The sequence below is a fragment of the Nilaparvata lugens genome, chromosome 7 (assembly GCF_014356525.2).
Source record: "Nilaparvata lugens isolate BPH chromosome 7, ASM1435652v1, whole genome shotgun sequence".
Lineage (NCBI taxonomy): Eukaryota > Metazoa > Arthropoda > Insecta > Hemiptera > Delphacidae > Nilaparvata > Nilaparvata lugens.
Window position 1 is genome coordinate 21,668,094 of NC_052510.1, and position 20,338 is coordinate 21,688,431.

Here is a 20,338-nt window from a genome sequence, read left to right on the forward strand (position 1 = left end):
GATAAGGATTCAGTTCTGTTGTTTTAACATTTCTTCAAACAACTTTCAAAAAGTTCATGTAGTACTTACTATTGTGTTTGAGACACTTCTGGCGCTATCATAGTTTCACCACTATTCTGTTCCACAGTCCTATCTCTTGCAGTCGTTAACTATAATATCTCTATAATAATTATATAGAGTAAAGAGCTGGCTTATGCATGTACGGGATGGGAAAATTATGTTTGATGCATCATCACGTCTGAACTACTGGACTAATTAACTTGAAATTTTACTTATAGATTCTTAATTAACCAAGGATGGTTATAGGCCTTTTCTCAATTCTTCAAAATTTCATTACGTCAAGTTTTAAAATAGATCCTTGCGAAGCACGGGTTCTTGCTAGTATATTTTATATATCTGGCTATTTTTATATCGGGTTATTTTTATGGTTATTCATGTTCAATGGATCTCGAAAACGGCTCTAACGATTTTCACGAAAATTGGAACATAGTAGGTTTATGATATAAAATTCGATTGCACCAGGCCTCATCCCTGGAAAAAAACTCACCTAACCTAACCTAACTCACTTAACCTAACCTAACCTAGCCAAGCCTAACCTAACCTAACCAGATTCAAGGTTGAGGTCAAAATAGAAAAAAATGATGTAAATTTTTTTTCTTATATACACACACACACACGAACACACACACACACACACACACACACACACACACACACCAACACACACACACACACACACACACACACACACACACACACACACACACACACACACACACACACGCACACGCGCACACACACACACACACACCACACAACACACACACACACACACAACACAACACACACACACACACACACACACACACACACACACACACACACACACACACACCACACACACACACACACGCACACACACACGCACACGCGCACACACACACACACACACACACACCACACACACACACACACACACACACACACACACACACACACACACCACACAACATGCAAAATTCCAATACCCAAAAACCATTCATTATCTTTGGACTCAGGGGACCTTGAAACGTAGAGAAATTTAGATATTGGGTTATCTTAATTTTTTTTTGGAAAGCGATACTTACCTATGGTAATAGGGCATTGAAAGTGAAAAATTTTCTGAAAATATCTATTCTTAGAAAGTTATTCAATCTACTAAAAATTACCAAAAAAAATATTTTAGTCAAGTTATTTTAGCTTGATAGTATACAAATCGAAATACTTTGAAAAATATCACCAGTAGAAAGTTTTTTTTTCCTTTGCACATCCTTAAGGTCTTTGTATTGGACCAAACTGTGCTTCAATTAGTGCCACGTTGACTGACCGATCTCATTGTTTACTCACTGATCAGTAGCTTTGAACGCAACCATTGTTATTCTGATTAAATTTATATTGGAAGAGGATAGGATACTATTCAAGATATTGCCTAGTACAATATTCCCCTTACTGTTTGACTCCCTTCAATATCACATAGCCATACAGTTGATTGTTTCTTCGAGTAATACACATAGTTTGATCTTATCAACTCCCTGGTATAAAACGAGACTTCATCATTGATTATCAACTTGAATACGATATTGAATCCTTCTGAAGCTCCTGAATGGCGCCTACATCTGAAATCAAAGGATAGATTCAATAAGACGCTTTAGAGAAAATTATTTACGTGTTTGACATCATGACAGAAAACCAACTTTTCAAGTTTGACAGCTACATTGTGACAATGGTTAGCAGAGCAGAATAGAATAAAAATAATAGAATTCATTGAATTACAAAGTCACTTTAGAATTAAGCATAGTACGTGACATGTCATATTCATTCAATGGAGTAGGAATAAGTTATATAAAAATGAGTAGAAAAAGCTAATAATACAATTACACGTTGTAAAAAGAAATCACAATGAAGAAAGTCCTGCTTGGAGCACCATCATATTTTCAATTAAGAAAAAAATAAGCTATGAACTATTTTTCCGAGTCGGAACTTGCATAATATGACAGGGTAAGGAATTTTGGTTTTGATAATACATGTATATTAACATTTTTGATTCACTTTCCCTAATTTGAAAAGAATAAAAAACAATCAATGCACATTCCAAGCAATTGTTGAAATTGTTTTCCAATGCGTGGTTATCTTTGTACAAGATCTTGTTGATCAACGAGCGGCTTAGGCATTCAACCACTGCTCCACTGCAAAGCCGTGCAGCCTTGACTTATCTCACTTGGGTGACAACGGAGGCTCTCCAATGAGAGCCGAGAGCCAGTTAAGTCAGTGGGTGTAGAGTTGTTGAACACAGCAGAGCTCCAGCCAAAGTGAACGCGACTTCTGACGTAGACATTATACCTGTTTTACTCCAACTCCAGGATACACCTTTTCATGGCTTTTAGGTGTATTTCATCTAGGTTCAGCACTGGTGAAAAGGTGAGGTTCAAGCGACTTCATTCGCACTTCATAGCAGCTATCCAGCTTGTTGCAACTTGTAATGACAGGGTAGATTTTGAGAGAAATCTAACGTTGCTAGAAAATATTCCGAAGTGTATCGGAATAGGAGAAGGAAGGCATCTGGAGACCGGACTATTTTGTCCCGGAAATTGCGTTCCTGAAGGCTACAGACAGCCGGTGACCGAGAGTGTTGGACTCTGTGATCACCAGCAAAGTCCTATTCCAGGGTTAGTTCATCATCCCAATTCAGATTGGAATCGCAAGAGGAATGCCAGAAGGGATCGAGAACACCGAAGTTGATCCATAATTTAAATAGAAGCCGAGAGAGATTCAATGACACCATTTCGAGGTGGTGGACACTACCCTTGAGAGGGACCTGATTACCAGACACTGTTATCATTCCTGTCTCACCAAGCTCAACCCTCTTAAGCAGCACGGTCCCTCCTACCTATGAGGGGAAATTTACTCAAGAGGGCACTCACTACTTGAGACCCCCGACACGAGCTTGGGTGGTTGATGGACACCAGACGGAGCATCCCATCCCCTATTGCTCCGGGCTACGGCCCACCCCAGACGCTGACTGAGTCTAGCCGGCCCAGAGCGACACTGGGGATTTCTAGGAGAAAGCGGTGTGGGGAAAAATCTACTCAGAACATATGCTATTCACATAAATTGAGAAAATCAATCCGGATAACACTGATCCCCGGGTTATTCCAAATTTTAGTTCTTCGAATGCACTAACATCACCGTTATTAACCTTTGTTCGCTGAAGTCTTCCTATGCTATGGAGATGTAGTAGAGGAGTTTGAAGACTATCTTGGATTGCCAAAAAACATAGTTTATGAAAGAGCTATTATCAATGATTTGCATGAGCTCGCTCAAAGTTGTGAATTTAATCAATTAAAAAGTAGTTCAATTAGAGATTTAACAGAAGAGGCATACAGAAGCTTTACCCTTGGAAGTTGGAAACCCTGTCTGAATAAAAGATATGTGCACATATGGAATTGTCAAAAGTGAAGCTGAGCAGCCTCAGTCATATATAATAACCCTTCAAAATAGAACAGAGTTGAGAAGAAATACGTGTAGCATCTCAGCCATACTTCTGATGTTACAGAATCAACAACTTGGTGATGAGCAACATGCTCAAGATATGCCAAGCAACTGCTACAGGAAGCTTATATGGTCCCAATAGACTTTCATTGAGATTTTATACTTAGATGAAACTGTAAAGAATGGAAGATGTAGTGTTAAGCATATTTTTTATCTATAATATTACCAGCTGTCCTAAAGAGTTGAGTTTGTTATTAAAATGAACACCCACTTGATTAGTTTATTTTTACTTTCCTTGCCCTATTACCATAGGTAAGGAAAGTATTGCTTTCCAAAAAAAATTAAGGTACCCTAATTTCATGTTTTCTATACGTTTCAAGGTCCCCTGACTCCAAAAAAATGATTTTTGGGTGTTGGTCTGTGTGTGTGTATGTGTGTGTGTGTGTTTATGTATGTGTGTGTGTATGTGTGTGTGTGTGTGTGTGTGTGTGTGTGTGGTGTGTGTGTGTGTGTGTGTGTGTATGTGTGTGTGTGTATGTCTGTGAACACGATAACTCCATTCCTAATTAACCGATTTACTTGAAATTTGAACCTTAAGGTCCTTATGCCATGAGGATCCGACCATAAGAAATTCAATAAAATCCAATTCAAGATGGCGGATAAAAAGGCGGATAATTACTAAAAAACCATGTTTTTCACGTTTTTCTCGAAAACGGCTCTAACGATTTTCTTCAAATTTATACCATGGATAGCTATTTATAAGCCCTATCAACTGACATGAGTCTCATTTCTGGGAAAATTTCAGGAGCTCCGTAATATTCTTGAGAAAAATGGCGGATAATGACTAAAAATCCATGTTTTTCTCGGTTCTCTCAAAAACTGCTCTAACGATTTCCTTCAAATTTATACCATGGATAGCTATTTATAAGCCCTATCAACTGGCATGAGTCTCATTTCTGGGAAAATTCCATGAGCTCCATAATATTCTTGAGAAAAATGGCGGATAATAACTAAAAAACCATGTTTTTCACGGTTTTCTCGAAAACGGCTTTAACGATTTTCTTCAAATTCAAACCATGGATAGCTATTTTTAAGCCCTATCAAATAACATGAGTTTTTTTCCTGGTAAAATTGCTGGAGTTCCGTAATATTCTGGAGGAAAATGGCGAATAATTACTAAAAAACCATGTTTTTCACGATTTTCTCAAAAATAACTCGACCGATTTTTTTCAAATTCATATACTCTGTATAGTTATTTATCAGCTCTATCAACTGGCATGGTCTCCTTTCTGGGAAACCAATGGGGGGTCCACCCCATCATTGGGAAATGGACTTAGTAACCTCCTTCTCGTGCATGAGGTAGGTAGGTAGCGCAGTTCATAAAAAGAACACATAGTCGAGATATTTCATCTGTAGAACAGCTGTTTTGACGACTTTAAAAAAATGACAACTAAAAAATCATCGAATTTCACAATTATTCACAAAAAGAAAAAGTACTTTGAAAACAATTATATATACACATATACAGAAGTGTGATCGTAGTTTCAAATATGAGCAAGGAAAGTTGTGTGAGTGTACCACACCAGATTTTTTTATTCTAATATCGGTCAATGTACGGGTCCATGAATGTCTCGTGAACGTGTGTCTTTGAGCCGCTGAGATGCCTCTGAATCGATGGCGGTCCTGGAAGCTTGGGGTCTGCTGTCTCCTATCCCATCTGGACGTGTAGAGCTCAACCAACGAGCTTGAATTCAAATTGACGAAACAGCTTTGAGGTAACAACTTTTTCCAAATCAAACGAACGTCCCAGGAATCCCGGATGAAGCAGAATGGGTTTCAGTGACTATAGACTTTCAAAAAGGGGAAAACATGAATCATTCAATCAATTTAAACGTGCTGAATTAGACTCTTCTTTTCTTGTTAAATTGTAACTTTGAGATTTGGAACTTGGGGATTAATAGATTACAAATTTTATCAATTTGGTTTGAGTAGGCTAATAGATTTTCGGTTGTATCTTTACATTGAAATGTGAGGCCATATTTTCTCAGTAAGGATCCAGCTGGGAATTTCAGTTTTCTTCAAATCTATATTCAATAATATACTAAAATTACTCAGAGTTGAACTAGTGTATGGAATGTTTAAAGGTCAGTTTTTGATAAATGTTTAAAAATGATTTTTGTCTTAAAGTTGTGAAGAATCGATTGAAGTTTCAAGGACCCTAGCTTTTTTTCTAATTTTTTTCTTGGTGTCATATATTTTTGAATAGTCTTACTATGTAGAATTTCCGTGATGTGATCCTTTAGGAATATTTGTCTTTGCAGATTTTATGATATAAAGTTATATAATAGATATTATCGGAATTATTCATATTTGATAATATTTTGATTGTGTGTTCTAAATGTTCTAAGAGTTTTCTGATTTTTATGTTGATCTTTCTTTTGAATATTTATTGTTACTTATGATTAACTTCTGAGAAATATCTATGGTAACTTTCAATTTCTCTTTCTGAAATTAGAGTCCTTTAAGCTTCTTATGATTCAATGTAAACCGTTTTCAATATAAAGCAGACATAGTAGGCTCCTACTGAATTATCTGTATCGGAGAAACTTTCTAAATTTAGTAATTCTATTTTCGGTTCTCATGATGCAACTTAATTTTTGTCTTATTTACTGTTGAATTTAACTGTTAAAGGCGACAATATACTTGATATCTTCTTTCTATTTCGTTGTCTCTTTTGTCATTTCTGGATTCTCATTCTCTAGCACTAAGTATGTCCATCATGCATTCCTTTTATTAAGTTATATTGTGTGCGCTTCTATATTCTTAATTCCAAATTAACTTTCCAAATTCATAGCACGGCACAATAATCAATGTTTTATAACAAAGTTACACAGTGTAAACGCAGCTGAGTTGTTACTCATATTTTGAATTTGTATTCTATATTCTTCACTACTTTTCAGGAATTCATTGTAGAAATGTACACAGTTTCATGACAAGATAATGGTTATTCCAGTACAACATTTATCTATTGTATTCTATATAGAGTTCTTCATAAACTCAATTTGAAATTTATTTGATAAAAAACACACTTTACATATCATTCAAGAAATATCGAAACAAATATAATGAACCAAAATGAAACCCTCAGGCATTGGTAATATGATAATATGCATGTGTCAAAATAGCAGACAAACAATTGAGTATAAGAATAATATACCTGCTAGTAGCAGAAGAACTTCCAATATCAGTAACAGCGGCAGATCCAACTCTGATGTCATACCCTTCATGATTTATCAATGTTCTGTAAACTGAATTCCCATTCAAAATGTATGTCATGTCTCTGCGAAAGTTCATTAATGCAATATTATTGTGATAATAGTTCATTGATAAACTATGACAGTCGTAAGGCCCATTGACGGCTTAAATTATATATTCAGGCGGTGGAACATTCCCGAAAGGGAACTCCCCACCAACAAAAGCCATACGAATTTATTTATTCATTGATATTCTAGGAAGGTGATTATCCTAACCTATAGTATTGAACGAGCAATTTCTAAATTATAAAGAAGATAATTAAAAATCTCAGTACCCTTTTTTTAAAATATTTTATTTCATTTAAATGACCGAAACATGTGATATTCTTTATATTTATATTACAAGTAGTATATACAGGAAAGAGAGCAATTTCTGTTTATATGTTTAGATGTTTGGATGTTTAGATGTTTAGATGTTTAGATGCTCAGATGTTCAGATGTTAAGATGTTTAGGTGTTTAGATGTTTAGATGTTTAGATGTTCAGATGTTTAGATGTTTAGATGTCTAATGTTTAGATGTTTAGATGTTTATATGTTTGTATTTCACCGTATCGTGAAAACGGCTCCAACGATTCTCACGAATTTCAGAACATAGTAGGTTTATAACATAAAATTTCTATTGCACTAGGTCTCATCCCTGGGAAAACTCACTCAAGGACATTTAAAGGATAATTATTATTCATCCTTGGAAAAACAGCTGATAATAATTATTTCGTCGTCTGTTGATGATGGAAGTGAGTGAGCGAGCTATGTGTGTGGGACTGTGTAAAAATTATGACTCAGCTGTTGAACTTTTGTAAACATTCAATCAGGTACTTAGTGCCGGTTGCAAAAAAGCCGGGCTATTTTCAATCCTGATTGTTTCCAGAAGATCCATCTTTTTGAAATGGTCTTTTCTGATTTGGTTCACGTAAAATTAATCAGGATTAAAATTTAACTGGCTTTCGTGCAACCGGGCCTTTGTGAGGGAAATTTTTGCATACCTCTGGGAATTAGTCTCATTTTACTGTGATAAGATAGAACATTTCTGTATGAACTATGCATGTTATTAAAATATCTTCTTTTCCTTTCGTAATATTTTTTCTATTCTTTAGTACTCCAGAGCGAAGCTCGGTCCCCGATATTTGATTATTATTGATAGTGTGATGAATCTTTCGAGTAAATCTCACGAAAGGAGAGGATTAACCAGAAAAATTATAATTACCCTTATAAAATCAAAGGATTGACAAACGAATAGTTAGCACCCGAGCGATAAGGCTTCCTTATCAACAGCTGAGTATAAGATAAGAGTACCGTTTTGTACTACACATTTTTTCAAAGAATTATTTAATAAAATTATAATTATTTTGCAAATTGAGTACAAACCATTTATGAATTTATTGCTCATTGAACTTTTGGAGGTTACACTTTGGTTTAAAATTGATCAAATGTTTTGTAGCAGCTCAGACACAGCTGACTGACTCAATATATTATAAATGTCATGCCAAGTTTTCATGCAAGCTATAATATTATTTCTAAAATCAAGAACTATTCAAAAAGGATGAAGAATTTCAAATAGAAAAATAAAATGTATGTATTATTGTTTAAATTATTTATTACTCACGAAATTACATTATAATGTCAAATGTTATTATAACTAACTAGGTCATAGCATGAATATTGTATCACTGATAAGAGCAGTAAAAATTAATGATAACAGTTTCGAATTTAATAAGAATTGTATAGAAATATTGAATTATAAATTATTGATTTAACTGAGTCACATGGTGAATGAATCTCTTTGGCAAGTCTAAGCCAATCATATGTCATAGAAATGGCACCAAAAGGGAGATCGTTTGAAAGCATCCTATGTTAATCTGTTATCAGACAGCAATCTTGCCTCATCATAATATATGCTAGTGCATGTACACTGTATAGGGGAACTCTATCTAGAGAATTAAGCAATTTAAAAAATTATACAAATTAAGTTATTATTGTAATCAAAGGAATTATATTTTACTGCTTGCCACTGACGTCATGCCTACGTTATAATCATTCTACCAATGGCAAATTTTCATGCAAATTAATTACACAGAGATTCTCAGAAAAAGGTTCTAGCCAAAGGCTTAGAAGAAGGCAAGACACTTCCCTTTTAAAATCCTCACTGTTAAGACCTTGTTGAAAAGTTACCAAAGTCCTATTAGTGAAATTTCGTTCGATTTTTGTATTTTTTATCTGTGAGCCAATATTTTAGGCTAATTCATCTATTGTTTTGTAAATTTATTCATCAATTGATTACGCTAGAAATTCTAATTTAATTATCCCCTAATTTATTTGGTGAAGGAGATATTTAATTAAAATTCCACACGTGCTAAGACCGAAGCCTGGACCAGCCACCGATCATACCAAATTTGATCTAAAGGAACCACGACCGCCAAGAGGATTCACGTGAGTTTTATATTTTTGGGGCCCCAATCTTCACTTCGAAAGAAATACAGTGCAGAAACATATAAAATTTTTCTTCGTTAAAGTAATGGCCACGCCGTCAAGCGCTTATAACCATTAAGATCCTAGATTTTATCTGATATAGAATTTATAAGAACTTGTAGTTGATTAACTATCCTCCGCTGCCAGAACCACGACCTGAGTAATTTTAAAAATCTTTTATAATTTGTTTTCATTATTTTAAAAAACTGTTGAATTTGTCAATTATAAATTCTGTTGGATCATGCATGGTATCATGCGAGCACAAGCAAATTTCTAATTACTTTGTCAAATGTTAAACTATTTTCAACCTGTAATCCAAGCTTCAAATCTGCATTGTCAAATCATATATTTTATTATATTATATTCCCATTTTGTCAATTTGTCTTCTGAGTTCGATTATTTCTCAAGCCTGTCAATTATTGTGTCTGACACGTTCTATATTATCAAGAACCGATCAAGTACGATCATTAAAATAATTGTTTCAACCTGGATATTGGAACAGATCTAAGTGGATGTAGTGTGTGGGGTCAGTCCGAGATTACCTATTCTCTGTCCTTACCTGCTCATATATCAGCTTTTATCTGTTACCAACTTCGGCTTGGGAGCGAATTTTTCGACTGTATGGCAGATGCAGCTGGAGATAATATAATTTCCTACAATAGAGCATGAAGCCCGACAAGACTCTGTTCTCGAAGTATATTCCGAACGATCTCTGGTCCTTAGTACCCTATCTCAATCCTTCGGAACTTATTAGAGACGCAGTCCCGTGGATTATCTACATCGGGATTTTTGCTCGACCTGTATGATTTTATATGCCGTTTCATCACAGGCAATAGTTTTGAGATATCCGTATTCAGTGTTTAGCGACCGCTACACTACCTCTGAAAGTTTTATCATTATACAATCATAAGAAGAATCAAGGGTGAGCGAGTGTTTATGCCTCCCGCAATTCAGACGATTGTATCGAATCTTGAAGTGACTCAATCAGTCTGGTGTTCACTTAGCGTCCACGCATGCATTTTCAAATTTCTAACCTCAATACTGGAGACTCAGTACAATATTCGTTATACGTGGAGCCATTTGCAGCACCACAATAGAAAAAAACTCTTTTCCAATAACATAGCCTAAATAAGTGAAAACATTTTTGATTTCACTACATTCATGTTTGAAATCCAGTGATAGATTATTGATTCAAGTCAAGCAAAATATAATACGAATAGAATAGAAATGAACTTTATTCAACAAAACAGTTCGAACAGCTCCTAATGTGAAAACAAAGAAAAAAATTGAAATAATCAACAGTAAATCAGAAGTAAACAGTTCATTAGGCATGCATGGATGGCATTTTGCCGTCAGCCGAGGTTGAGCCGAACTTGATAATTATAATACTTGGTTTGCGTTTCATAACAAAACAGACTGTCTTTGAAAGAATAGATTTCAAATGTCAAATATTGAACTCTCACCTGATTCATATGAGGATAGAGAAAAAAATAAATAAATAAAATACACCCGTTTTTATCTAATTAATATCCTATTATATCAAGCGAGCAATTTCTGTATATCTGGTTAATTCATATATCTGGTTATTTTGATATCTGGTTATTTATGTTTTACGGATCTCGAAAACTGATCTAACGATTTTCACGAAATTTGGAACATAGTAGGTTTGTGATACAAGGATTCGAAATATAATACGATAATCAAAGACTCCGGTTTTTATTTAAATAAGATGAGTCATCCTCAGAAAATATCTGATGAGGCCGTTCTATATGAAAACCTCTAGCAATATTCAAACCCTAGAAATAATCCATAACAAATGAATTGGATTGTTCTAGTTCCATCATTCTATAAGTCGGAAAATTTAGGGGATTGAGAAGAAGAGGAGGAAGAAGAAGAAGAAGAAGAAGAAGAAGAAGAAGAGGAAGAAGAAGAAGAAGAAGAAGAAGAAGAAGAAGAGAAGAAGAAGAAGAAGAAGAAGAAGAAGAAGAAGAATGTATGAATGCATCAATGTTAGTTACTCTGTTCCTACTACCAAGATTATCATTATGCATTAGAATTTTAATATTCTAATAACTTTTATTACTCTTTGCGAAAAGCTTTTGTTATGGGCTGCAGCAGGAATAACATTTTAATTACTTACTTGATTTCTGGACCAGCTTCTGGTACTATGAAGGATGTTTTTGGATTGCTTGGAATCAATTTATATTTCAGCTCTGTAACACAGTCAGAATCATTAACGCATGACCAGATTCAAAATATCACTGCAGCCTAGTCCTACTTGGGTGTTGAGATGTAGCAGTAGCCTTGACGTGCTAAGTGAACGGATAAAAATTATAACACATACTTTCAAAATCGATTAATAATCAATTCATTTTTTTTCAACAAACATGGTGCACAATAATATTAAGAAATACAATATATAATATATTTTGGAATTCCCCATCTTGGGGGGTATGGGGGGGGGAGTTCCACGTTAATGCAAGACTGAACACAAAAATTGGATTTGCATCAACATTTTCATTGTTATCAATATGTGAAACCTTATGTATCTGCTTTTACTTTAAATTCCATAATTATCATAAGAAACGAGTTTAGAGTTATGAGTGAATTCGCTTTTTTTAATACATTTTTTTTTTACCCTCCCTGCTCTCTCAGTTTATACTTTTGTCCTTCTCCTGCCTATTACATGAGAAGCCATAGTTGGCAACTTATTTCCCCCCCCCCCACCATTCATCTTTCTAGCATACCAAACCATCTAGCATTTTGTTGTGTTTGTTTTTATTATAACTGTTGTATTTTTGTAGTTCTATTAATTGCTATAGTTTTCTATGTGTTGTTCACCATAATGATATTATATATTATTCAAAGGCTGGAGATTATGAAGACCGATCTCGCCGAAATAATCTTATATTCAGGGGTCTTAAATTCAAGAGTGACATGGACTGTCGTGTTGCAGTGAAGAGATTCTGCTCAGACGTACTTGGATGCGACAGGCAAGTGCAGGTGAACAGAGCTCATACTCTTGGCCCAAAAAAAGACAATGCCCCTATAATCACTCACATTCCCTCCGACCAGGATTTGGAAAATATATTAAAAAATGTGAACAAGTTGAAGGGTACCGGGTTCAGTGTCCAAAAAGACTTTTCTGTGGCAACTAGAAGAAAAAGAAGCAAGCTACTTTTTTTGAGAAAGGAACTACTGAGGATCTCAAGTCAATTGAAGTGTTTCCTGAGAGGCGACCAACTATGGGTGGAAGGGCGGTCATTCTGGTGGTCGTTGGAGGAAGGACTCCGTCGCGGAAGAGAGGACGGTGTCGAAGAGCTGAGTCAACTGATGAAGCGCGACGTCAGGCCTATCATAGAAAGAATTCTGAAAAGCGGCGCAGAGAATCCATAGGTGGAGGCTCGCTGTCAGCAGTCAAGCGTCAGGAAGTTAGGAGGCAACATAAACGATACTTACCCACAGGTGACAGAAATTTTGTATTATAATATTGTGAACTCAAATCAAAAGTAAATGAATTGAATTTTTTGAAATTTCTAGGCAGGTTTGATGTGATTTTTTTGGCTGAGACTTTTGTTGAAGAAAAAGATATTAGTTTTTATGATAATTTTCTCCATAATTTCGATATAAGGTTTGAAGGCGCAGTCAGGCAATCACAATTTGGTAGGGCTAGCGGGGGGTTGCTGATGGGTATAAATAAATTGTCTAAGCGCGATAAACAGATAGATTTTCGAAAAATAAATGATCGTTTAGTTAGAACTGTACATTTTTAATCAAACTAGGCCATACAAGTAAGATTACCTTCTCTTAAACGATTATGGTTGTGTACATAGAAAATACCAATTTCAGTGAATCTGATAGTAACAATCTCTCCTCCTCCAGATCCAATATTGATTGAAGACAATGCGACTATTGAATCCTCATATTCAACCTCTTTGATTTCAACTCTACCAATCATCTCATTCAACACTCGGTAGAACTGGTATGGCTGTGAAACGACATTTCAATGAATTTTGTTGAATATAGCATAACATACATTTTTAATTTTTTTGCTTTAGCCGAATTATTAACGAAACAAATATGATGTGGAACTCTCATACTACTTTCCATCCCATGAAATATATATATATATTTTTTAAATTTCACTTATAAGATACATCAAGCAAAAAATATCAACAGTGAAACTGTTGAAAATTTCCATATAGACACATAATTACTCAATAGCTCCAAGTCATCAATCCAATATGAAAATGAAGGGAAGTTTGAGAGTAAATGGAGTTACTTATGATTCACTTTCAACATGTAATCTTATTGGGAAGAGGTGTTTGGCTGAATTTAGAGCTTACATTTTTTGCAACATCATGAATAATTCCCCATACTGAGTCACTTGAAAAATGTTTAAAAATTGTATAGTCAAGAAGAGATGCATCAAAATGACCTAGGAATACAGACGTTACATTATTTTTTATATTATTTTTTATTTATTTATTTTTTTTTACTTGAAACAAATTTTCCGTGAAACAAAACACCGTCAGCAGCCTGAGACCCACCTCAAATAAATATTGGATACTAACATTGAAACTATCAGAATACAACTTATATAGGCCTACGTTAGCATTGAGATTATAAAACGAAGTCGTAGGAGTTATTTTATATTAAATGTGTTAAAATAGCTAAGAAAGTAAAAACTTATATCAACAATTGAATTAATAAGAGCATTAAGAGACTCATAAAAGCTATCGCTTGGAGTACTCTTCTGACTTGCTGATACATTGTCATTATGTTAGTGATTCCTCCTTAGTCTATACTATACTATTTGTTTTCTTTATAAAAATATCCTGCTCTTATGGTTTCTCCTATTCGATCGCTTCATTCCATCCTGACAGACTTGAATCTCCTTTAATTTCCCTGATTCGTCTTATACTTTCTTAAGGACTTAAGGATCCCCTAGTACTTTGCTAGTACATAGTTGGGAATCTTGAAAATTCTCCCATATTTCAACACATCACACCACAAACCCTGCTGCTTTGTATAAGATATCAGTACTTCGTTTATATTCTGATTGATCTCGTTATTTATTCTACTCTTGTGTCTTTTTTTCATTAAATATGAATTTGATTAAGGATTTTAGCTCCATTGAAACGTTACTTTATTCTACGTTTATTTTTTTTTTCACTGTCATGTAACCCATGTCAGAGGTATTTATTAAACATTTACAATATGGAAAAAAGTCCATTACCTACATGGATCAATTTTCATAAACTAACATGTATCATCCCAGTATAGAGTCTATGTTTCGGGATGAATTTGGTCTAACATTCTAAATATAATATTTTAAATCTAAATGAATTTCTCATACAATACATTTAATAATCTGGGCTTTTCCTACGAATTGAATAAATAGCGCAGAAAAAATATTTTTTACGTTTACGTTATTATAAGTCCAAACTATCATATATATTATGTGATCTGGGATATGTATTATGTTATCTGTCATAATATAATATTATGCTTTCTAAATTTGGGTAAGAAATAGTACAAAATAGCCTATCCTCATTTCTTCTCTCACAATCTGTGTTTTTTGTAGAAATTGGATAGAATAGGATAGACTTGCATGAGTTCAGTAATCCTATCTAATTTGTCTTCAACTGAAAATGTGAATCTCTATCTCGTGACTTCATCATCTGGTCCTTGAAGGATGAATATTCACTGTTTTAAAGGTCTTACATCTGCAGAAATTCAAATGAAGATCTGATTCAAATGGATTTAATGAAAATCATTGGAGCCGTTTTCGATATTTCTCAGTGATACATATATAGCCTATAGAATCAAGAAAACATACAACATAACAGGAATTGCTCGCTTGATAGGATAGAATAACTTGGCCTACCTTCTATTCCCATACTATTACTTTGGAATTACATTGCAATAGTTTTTCACATATTTCAATAAAAATCTTCCAATACTGTATTTTATCATATTCTAATGAATTTTATTTTCATCTATTGTATTTTAATCACTGGCGTAGACAGGATATATTATACTTTATGATACTAATTATTCATACTAACTGTATAATAAATATTATACTTATGTATAATATTTTTCGAGTGTAGAGGAATGCCTACTGATTGGTAGGAGTTCCGAAGTATTGTATACACGCATTTTGCTTGCTCAAAAGCGCAATATTCTTATTCTAACATAGGGAACTGCGAAGATTTATAAGAATTTTATAATCTTACTCTCTTCCATCGTCCAATTACTTTCATTATTTTCAGTTACAGAATAGACTATGTTATTGTAAAAAAGTGTTCCACTGACTCTATTTTGAAAAAGAGCTGTAGATATGAATAAGTATGTTATCGTTGTTATAACTCACATGTACTGCCTACTCTGATATCTTATTCCTTCTTCAAAATAGTATATTTCGCACCTAGGGCCGAAAATGAGACTTTTCCGGCTTGAAATCGGTTTTCAAGTCCGAGGCCGTAGGCCGAGGACTAGAAAAGATTGAGAGCCGGAAAAACATTTTTACCCATGGTGAGAACGCTATTTTTCGCCACACAAAAAAAACAATATATGTATATGAGAATAATTGTTTATTAAGCACTTCCGAAAGCAGAAGTGGAAGGTCATAGCAAATCTGAATATCAGGAAATTGTCCAAGTATTTTTATTTTTTATTCTGATTTGTCTAAATAACCTCAAAGATTATGTTCAATTATGTGGGAGGTTGAGTTTATACTTTTTTATTCTTTCAAATGACAATAAGATGATATTATTATAAATGTTTCAATTATTGAATAATAAACACAAATAATGAAAAGTTTTTGATCAGCTGTTTTAGCACACTTGAAATTTGGCCAATCTGAATGTCAACGTCAACAATGCTTGTTGTCATCGACTTCGGAAGTTTAGGTTAGAAGTTCTATCCTACTCTGAAAATCGAATTTGATAGTTTATAATATTTATATCTTATCTGTATTTCATTCATCCAAATAAAATGATAGTATATTATTGCAGAATACTTTATTCAATTCTAGAAGCATAAACTGATTCCGTTACATAAACTATTTGTAAAAACGTTCAGCACCATGGATATTGCCCAAGTAGTTCCAAAATTATCCACAAGGTTTCGTGATAAACGATTAAACGCAGTACAATTAAACGCAGGTTTGAGGTTAGATTCTATTATACTCTGAAAATTGAATTTGAATAGTTTATAATATCTTATTTGTATTTCATTTATCCAAATAGAATGATAGTATCTTATTGCAAAATACTTTATTCAATTCTAGAAGCATAAACTGATTCCGTTTCATAAACTATTTTGTAAACACGTTCACATCAAATCAGAATCAGCTGACTTCAAGGTTATTTTACAGCCCTAGGGCCGTAAAAATTTTACCGGCCTGGTCAGAAAACAATCATTTTCGGCCTCCATATGACGCACGAAAACCAGCTCATTACATCCAAGTGGGGCGAAATAGTATATTTCGCACCTAGGGCCGAAAATGAGACTTTTCTGGCTCGAAATCGGTTTTCAAGTCCGAGGCCGTAGGCCGAGGACTAGAAAAGATTGAGAGCCAGAAACACATTTTTGCCCAAGGTGAGAACGTTATTTTTCGCCACACAGAAAAATAAACAATATAAATATGAGAATAATTTATTGTTTATTAGGCACTTCCGAAAGCGAAGGAAGGTCATAGCTCTAGCAAATCTGAGGTAATCTGAATATCAGGAAATTGTCCAAGTATTTTTATTTTTTATTCTGATTTGTCTAAGTAACCTAAAAGATTATGTTCAATTATGTAAGAGGTTGAGTTTATACTTTTTATTCTTCCAATTGACAATAAGATGATTTTATTATAAATGTTTTGATTCTTGAATAATAAACACAAATAATGAAAATTTTTTGATCAGCTGTTTTAGCACTGAAATTTGGCCAATCTGAATGTCAACGTCAACAATGCTTGTTGTCGTTGACTTCGGAAGTTTAGGTTAGAAGTTCTATCCTACTCTGAAAATCGAATTTGAATAATTTATAATATATAAATCTATTCATCCAAATAAAATGATATTATCTTATTGCAGAATACTTATTCAACTCTAGAAGCATAAACTGATCCCGTTTCATAAACCATTTTGTAAACACGTTCACATCAAATCAGAATCAGCTGACTTCAAGGTTATTTTACAGCCCTAGGGCCGTAAAACTTTTACCGGCCTGGTCAGAAAACAGTCATTTTCGGCCTCCATATGACGCACGAAAACCAGCTCATTACATCCAAGTGGGGCGAAAACTAGTTTACTCTGAAGAAGCTTGATGTAGATAGCAAACTAGCCTAGACACTCAGAATCAATCTTGAGAGAAGAATTATCAATTGGAAAAATTAACTCACATTCGTATTAATTGATTTACACAACCATACTTCACTCCTAACCAATGTAAACATCTTAGACAAATATGGCTCGCTGATTTTGCCATAATAATTCTGGTTATCATACTTTTGATAGACTTCAGGTTGGAATCGGTGAGGCAGTGGGTGCATTCCGTGAATTTTCTCACATCTATATTCGGAGAACAATAGAAAAAATGTTATTTGGAGTGAGAATTCAACAACATTCTTGAGTTGTCTTATTCTCAAGAAAGCTCTGATAAATGGTAGGCTCATCATAATCATTATAATCATCATCATTCCAGTGGCAGTGAGTATGGAATTCATTTGAGCACCATAGACACTCAACAATAAGCCCGCAAGATGCAATGCGAAATCTGCAGTTGCCTTTATCATTATCATAAGATAAAATTAAAAATGAATAGCCTACTATGAACATTCGAAAACCAATCAAAAATAACTCAATCAATCAATTAAGTTTTATTGAACAAAATATTTACATTGGAGGTCCCACTAAACCCGAAGGTTTTTCAGTAGGTACCTATATAAGAATACATAATAAATCATAGAATCGTACATTACAAAAAAAAATAAAGTTAACAATTTGATAAGATGAAAAGAAAAAAATTTGCTTGCAAAGTAAAGTTGGAAAGTAACAAGAGGATATAAAGGAAGGAAGGTGGTAAGGAAGGTAAAATTATCTAGGAACTGAAATAATAAAATTTAAGATAAAAAATTAGATAAACTACTCAAGTAGAAGAAAAATATCAAGTAATTCAAATCATAAATCACGAAAAATAAGTATTCACTATTTATGTGTTGTTTGAAATGTGTTGTTCGAAAATGTCTTGTTTTATTTGCTCTAAATCCGTTCGGAATTCAGGTGAGCTGATTTCATGTGTCGACTGTGAAGCGAATTTTCATATAGGATGTGTGAAAATGACCAAGGACGATGCGGACTACATAAAGAGAAACAAACAAATTTGGAGATGTAGCAGCTGTTCCTCTACACGTCGCAAAAGTATGGTGAGTGAATCGACAACAGGAAACAAGGACGTGACTCTCCAAGAACTCGCAGGAGTTCTTGAGGTAATTGCAGGAAATCAGACGTCGATGAAGGAGAACATTAAGAAAATGGAGTTGGAGCTTGGGAAATCAATTGAATCATGTCATCAGGCGATTAACGACATAAATAAGAAGTTTGATGAACAAAACAAGCAAATTAGCACATGCCTCATCAACATCGATAAGCTTTCAACAGAAGTAGCTAGCCTCAGGAAAGAAAATGCAGAACTGAAGGAGCGCGTCGAGGATATAGAACAATACTCAAGATCGAACATGCTGGAAATAAATGGTATACCCAAAAAACAGGATGAAGATGTAACAGAAATCATTTGTAGAATGAGCGAAGCATTAGGGCACAAAATAAACGCAGATGCAATCGACATTTGTCACAGACTTAAACAACGAAATGAAAACCTACCTCCACCAATCGTTGTCAAGTTCGTTCGTAGAACAGACAAACAAGTAATATTGAATAAAAGGAAAGTTACGAGGCAGTTTTCCACAAAGCAGATGGGAGAAACAACGGACCATCCAGTCTATGTGAATGAAAGTCTAGCACCTACGCGAAGAAGGATTTTCACCATGGTGAGAGAGATCTTCAAAAGAGGCGACATCAAATACCTATGGATCAAGGAAGGGAAGATTCTAGCTAGGAAAGAAGACGGAACACCAGTTATTGAACTCAAGAACAGTGAACAAGTGAAAAAGCTGAGCGTGAGAAGTGCATCAAAGCAGCCAGGTAACCAAGAAAATAACAGTGTCAGTACCGAAAATAAAAATGTCATCAGAGATAAGTAACAAAGAAACACTAATTATTCATCAAAATATACGCAGTCTGCGAAGTAATTTCGATTATTCTTAGTGCAAATGAGGAAATTAAAAAACAACCCGCTAATAATAGTCTTGACAGAAATATGGATACTAGAGAATGAAATAGACTTATATCATATAGAGGGCTATTCCGTACATGGTAATTTTAATCATAACTACAGAGCAGGAGGAACTTTGGTTTATATAAGCAGTGAGATAACGTTCAAAACAAAGACAATAGTTTTTATTTCAGCGGACTGTGTACATATATCTTGTTCATATAATAATTTTGAATTTCAGTTGTTGGCTGCTTACAGGTTGCAATCAAACTCACCAAAATATTTCTTAACGAATTAACCTTGTACTTAGAAGAAATATTTAATATTAACGAAAACAATGAGGTCCCTTTCTTTTTCACGGGAGAATAAATATAGATCTTTTTCAGAACACCAGATTATTGACGATTACAAATATCTAATGAATAGTTTTGGATTTGAATCACTCAATACTGATTACACTCATAGGTCCCGATTTTCCAACTCTTTAATAGATCATCTTTACTTAAAATCCGGCAAAAATAGAACAAAACTGAATAAAATTAATCTAATTCCAGAAATACTACATTTAGATATAACTGATCACAGTACAATCATACTTAAAGTTGAAGGATTGAAGAGATCCAACGAAGAAGCAGATACAAATTATAAAAAAATATGCCTAATCAATTACCGGAAGTTGAATAATATTTTATCATCGA

The 20,338-nt window shown here is 34.2% G+C and overlaps 1 protein-coding gene across 2 annotated transcripts in view; it reads right to left on the reverse strand.

Annotated features, from left to right (window-relative positions):
- LOC111058616 overlaps nucleotides 1-20,338 on the reverse strand; it is a 94,469-nt gene that overhangs the window by 65,249 nt on the left and 8,882 nt on the right. For both annotated transcript variants that reach the window (XM_039432332.1, XM_039432331.1), the window contains exons 2-6: nucleotides 17,710-17,878; nucleotides 13,110-13,296; nucleotides 11,449-11,521; nucleotides 6,746-6,868; nucleotides 1,490-1,655 (exon numbers count right to left, since the gene is read on the reverse strand). In XM_039432332.1, the coding sequence (XP_039288266.1) occupies nucleotides 1,490-1,655; nucleotides 6,746-6,868; nucleotides 11,449-11,521; nucleotides 13,110-13,296; nucleotides 17,710-17,878 (718 nt within the window). The remainder of the gene's footprint in view (nucleotides 1-1,489; nucleotides 1,656-6,745; nucleotides 6,869-11,448; nucleotides 11,522-13,109; nucleotides 13,297-17,709; nucleotides 17,879-20,338) is intronic.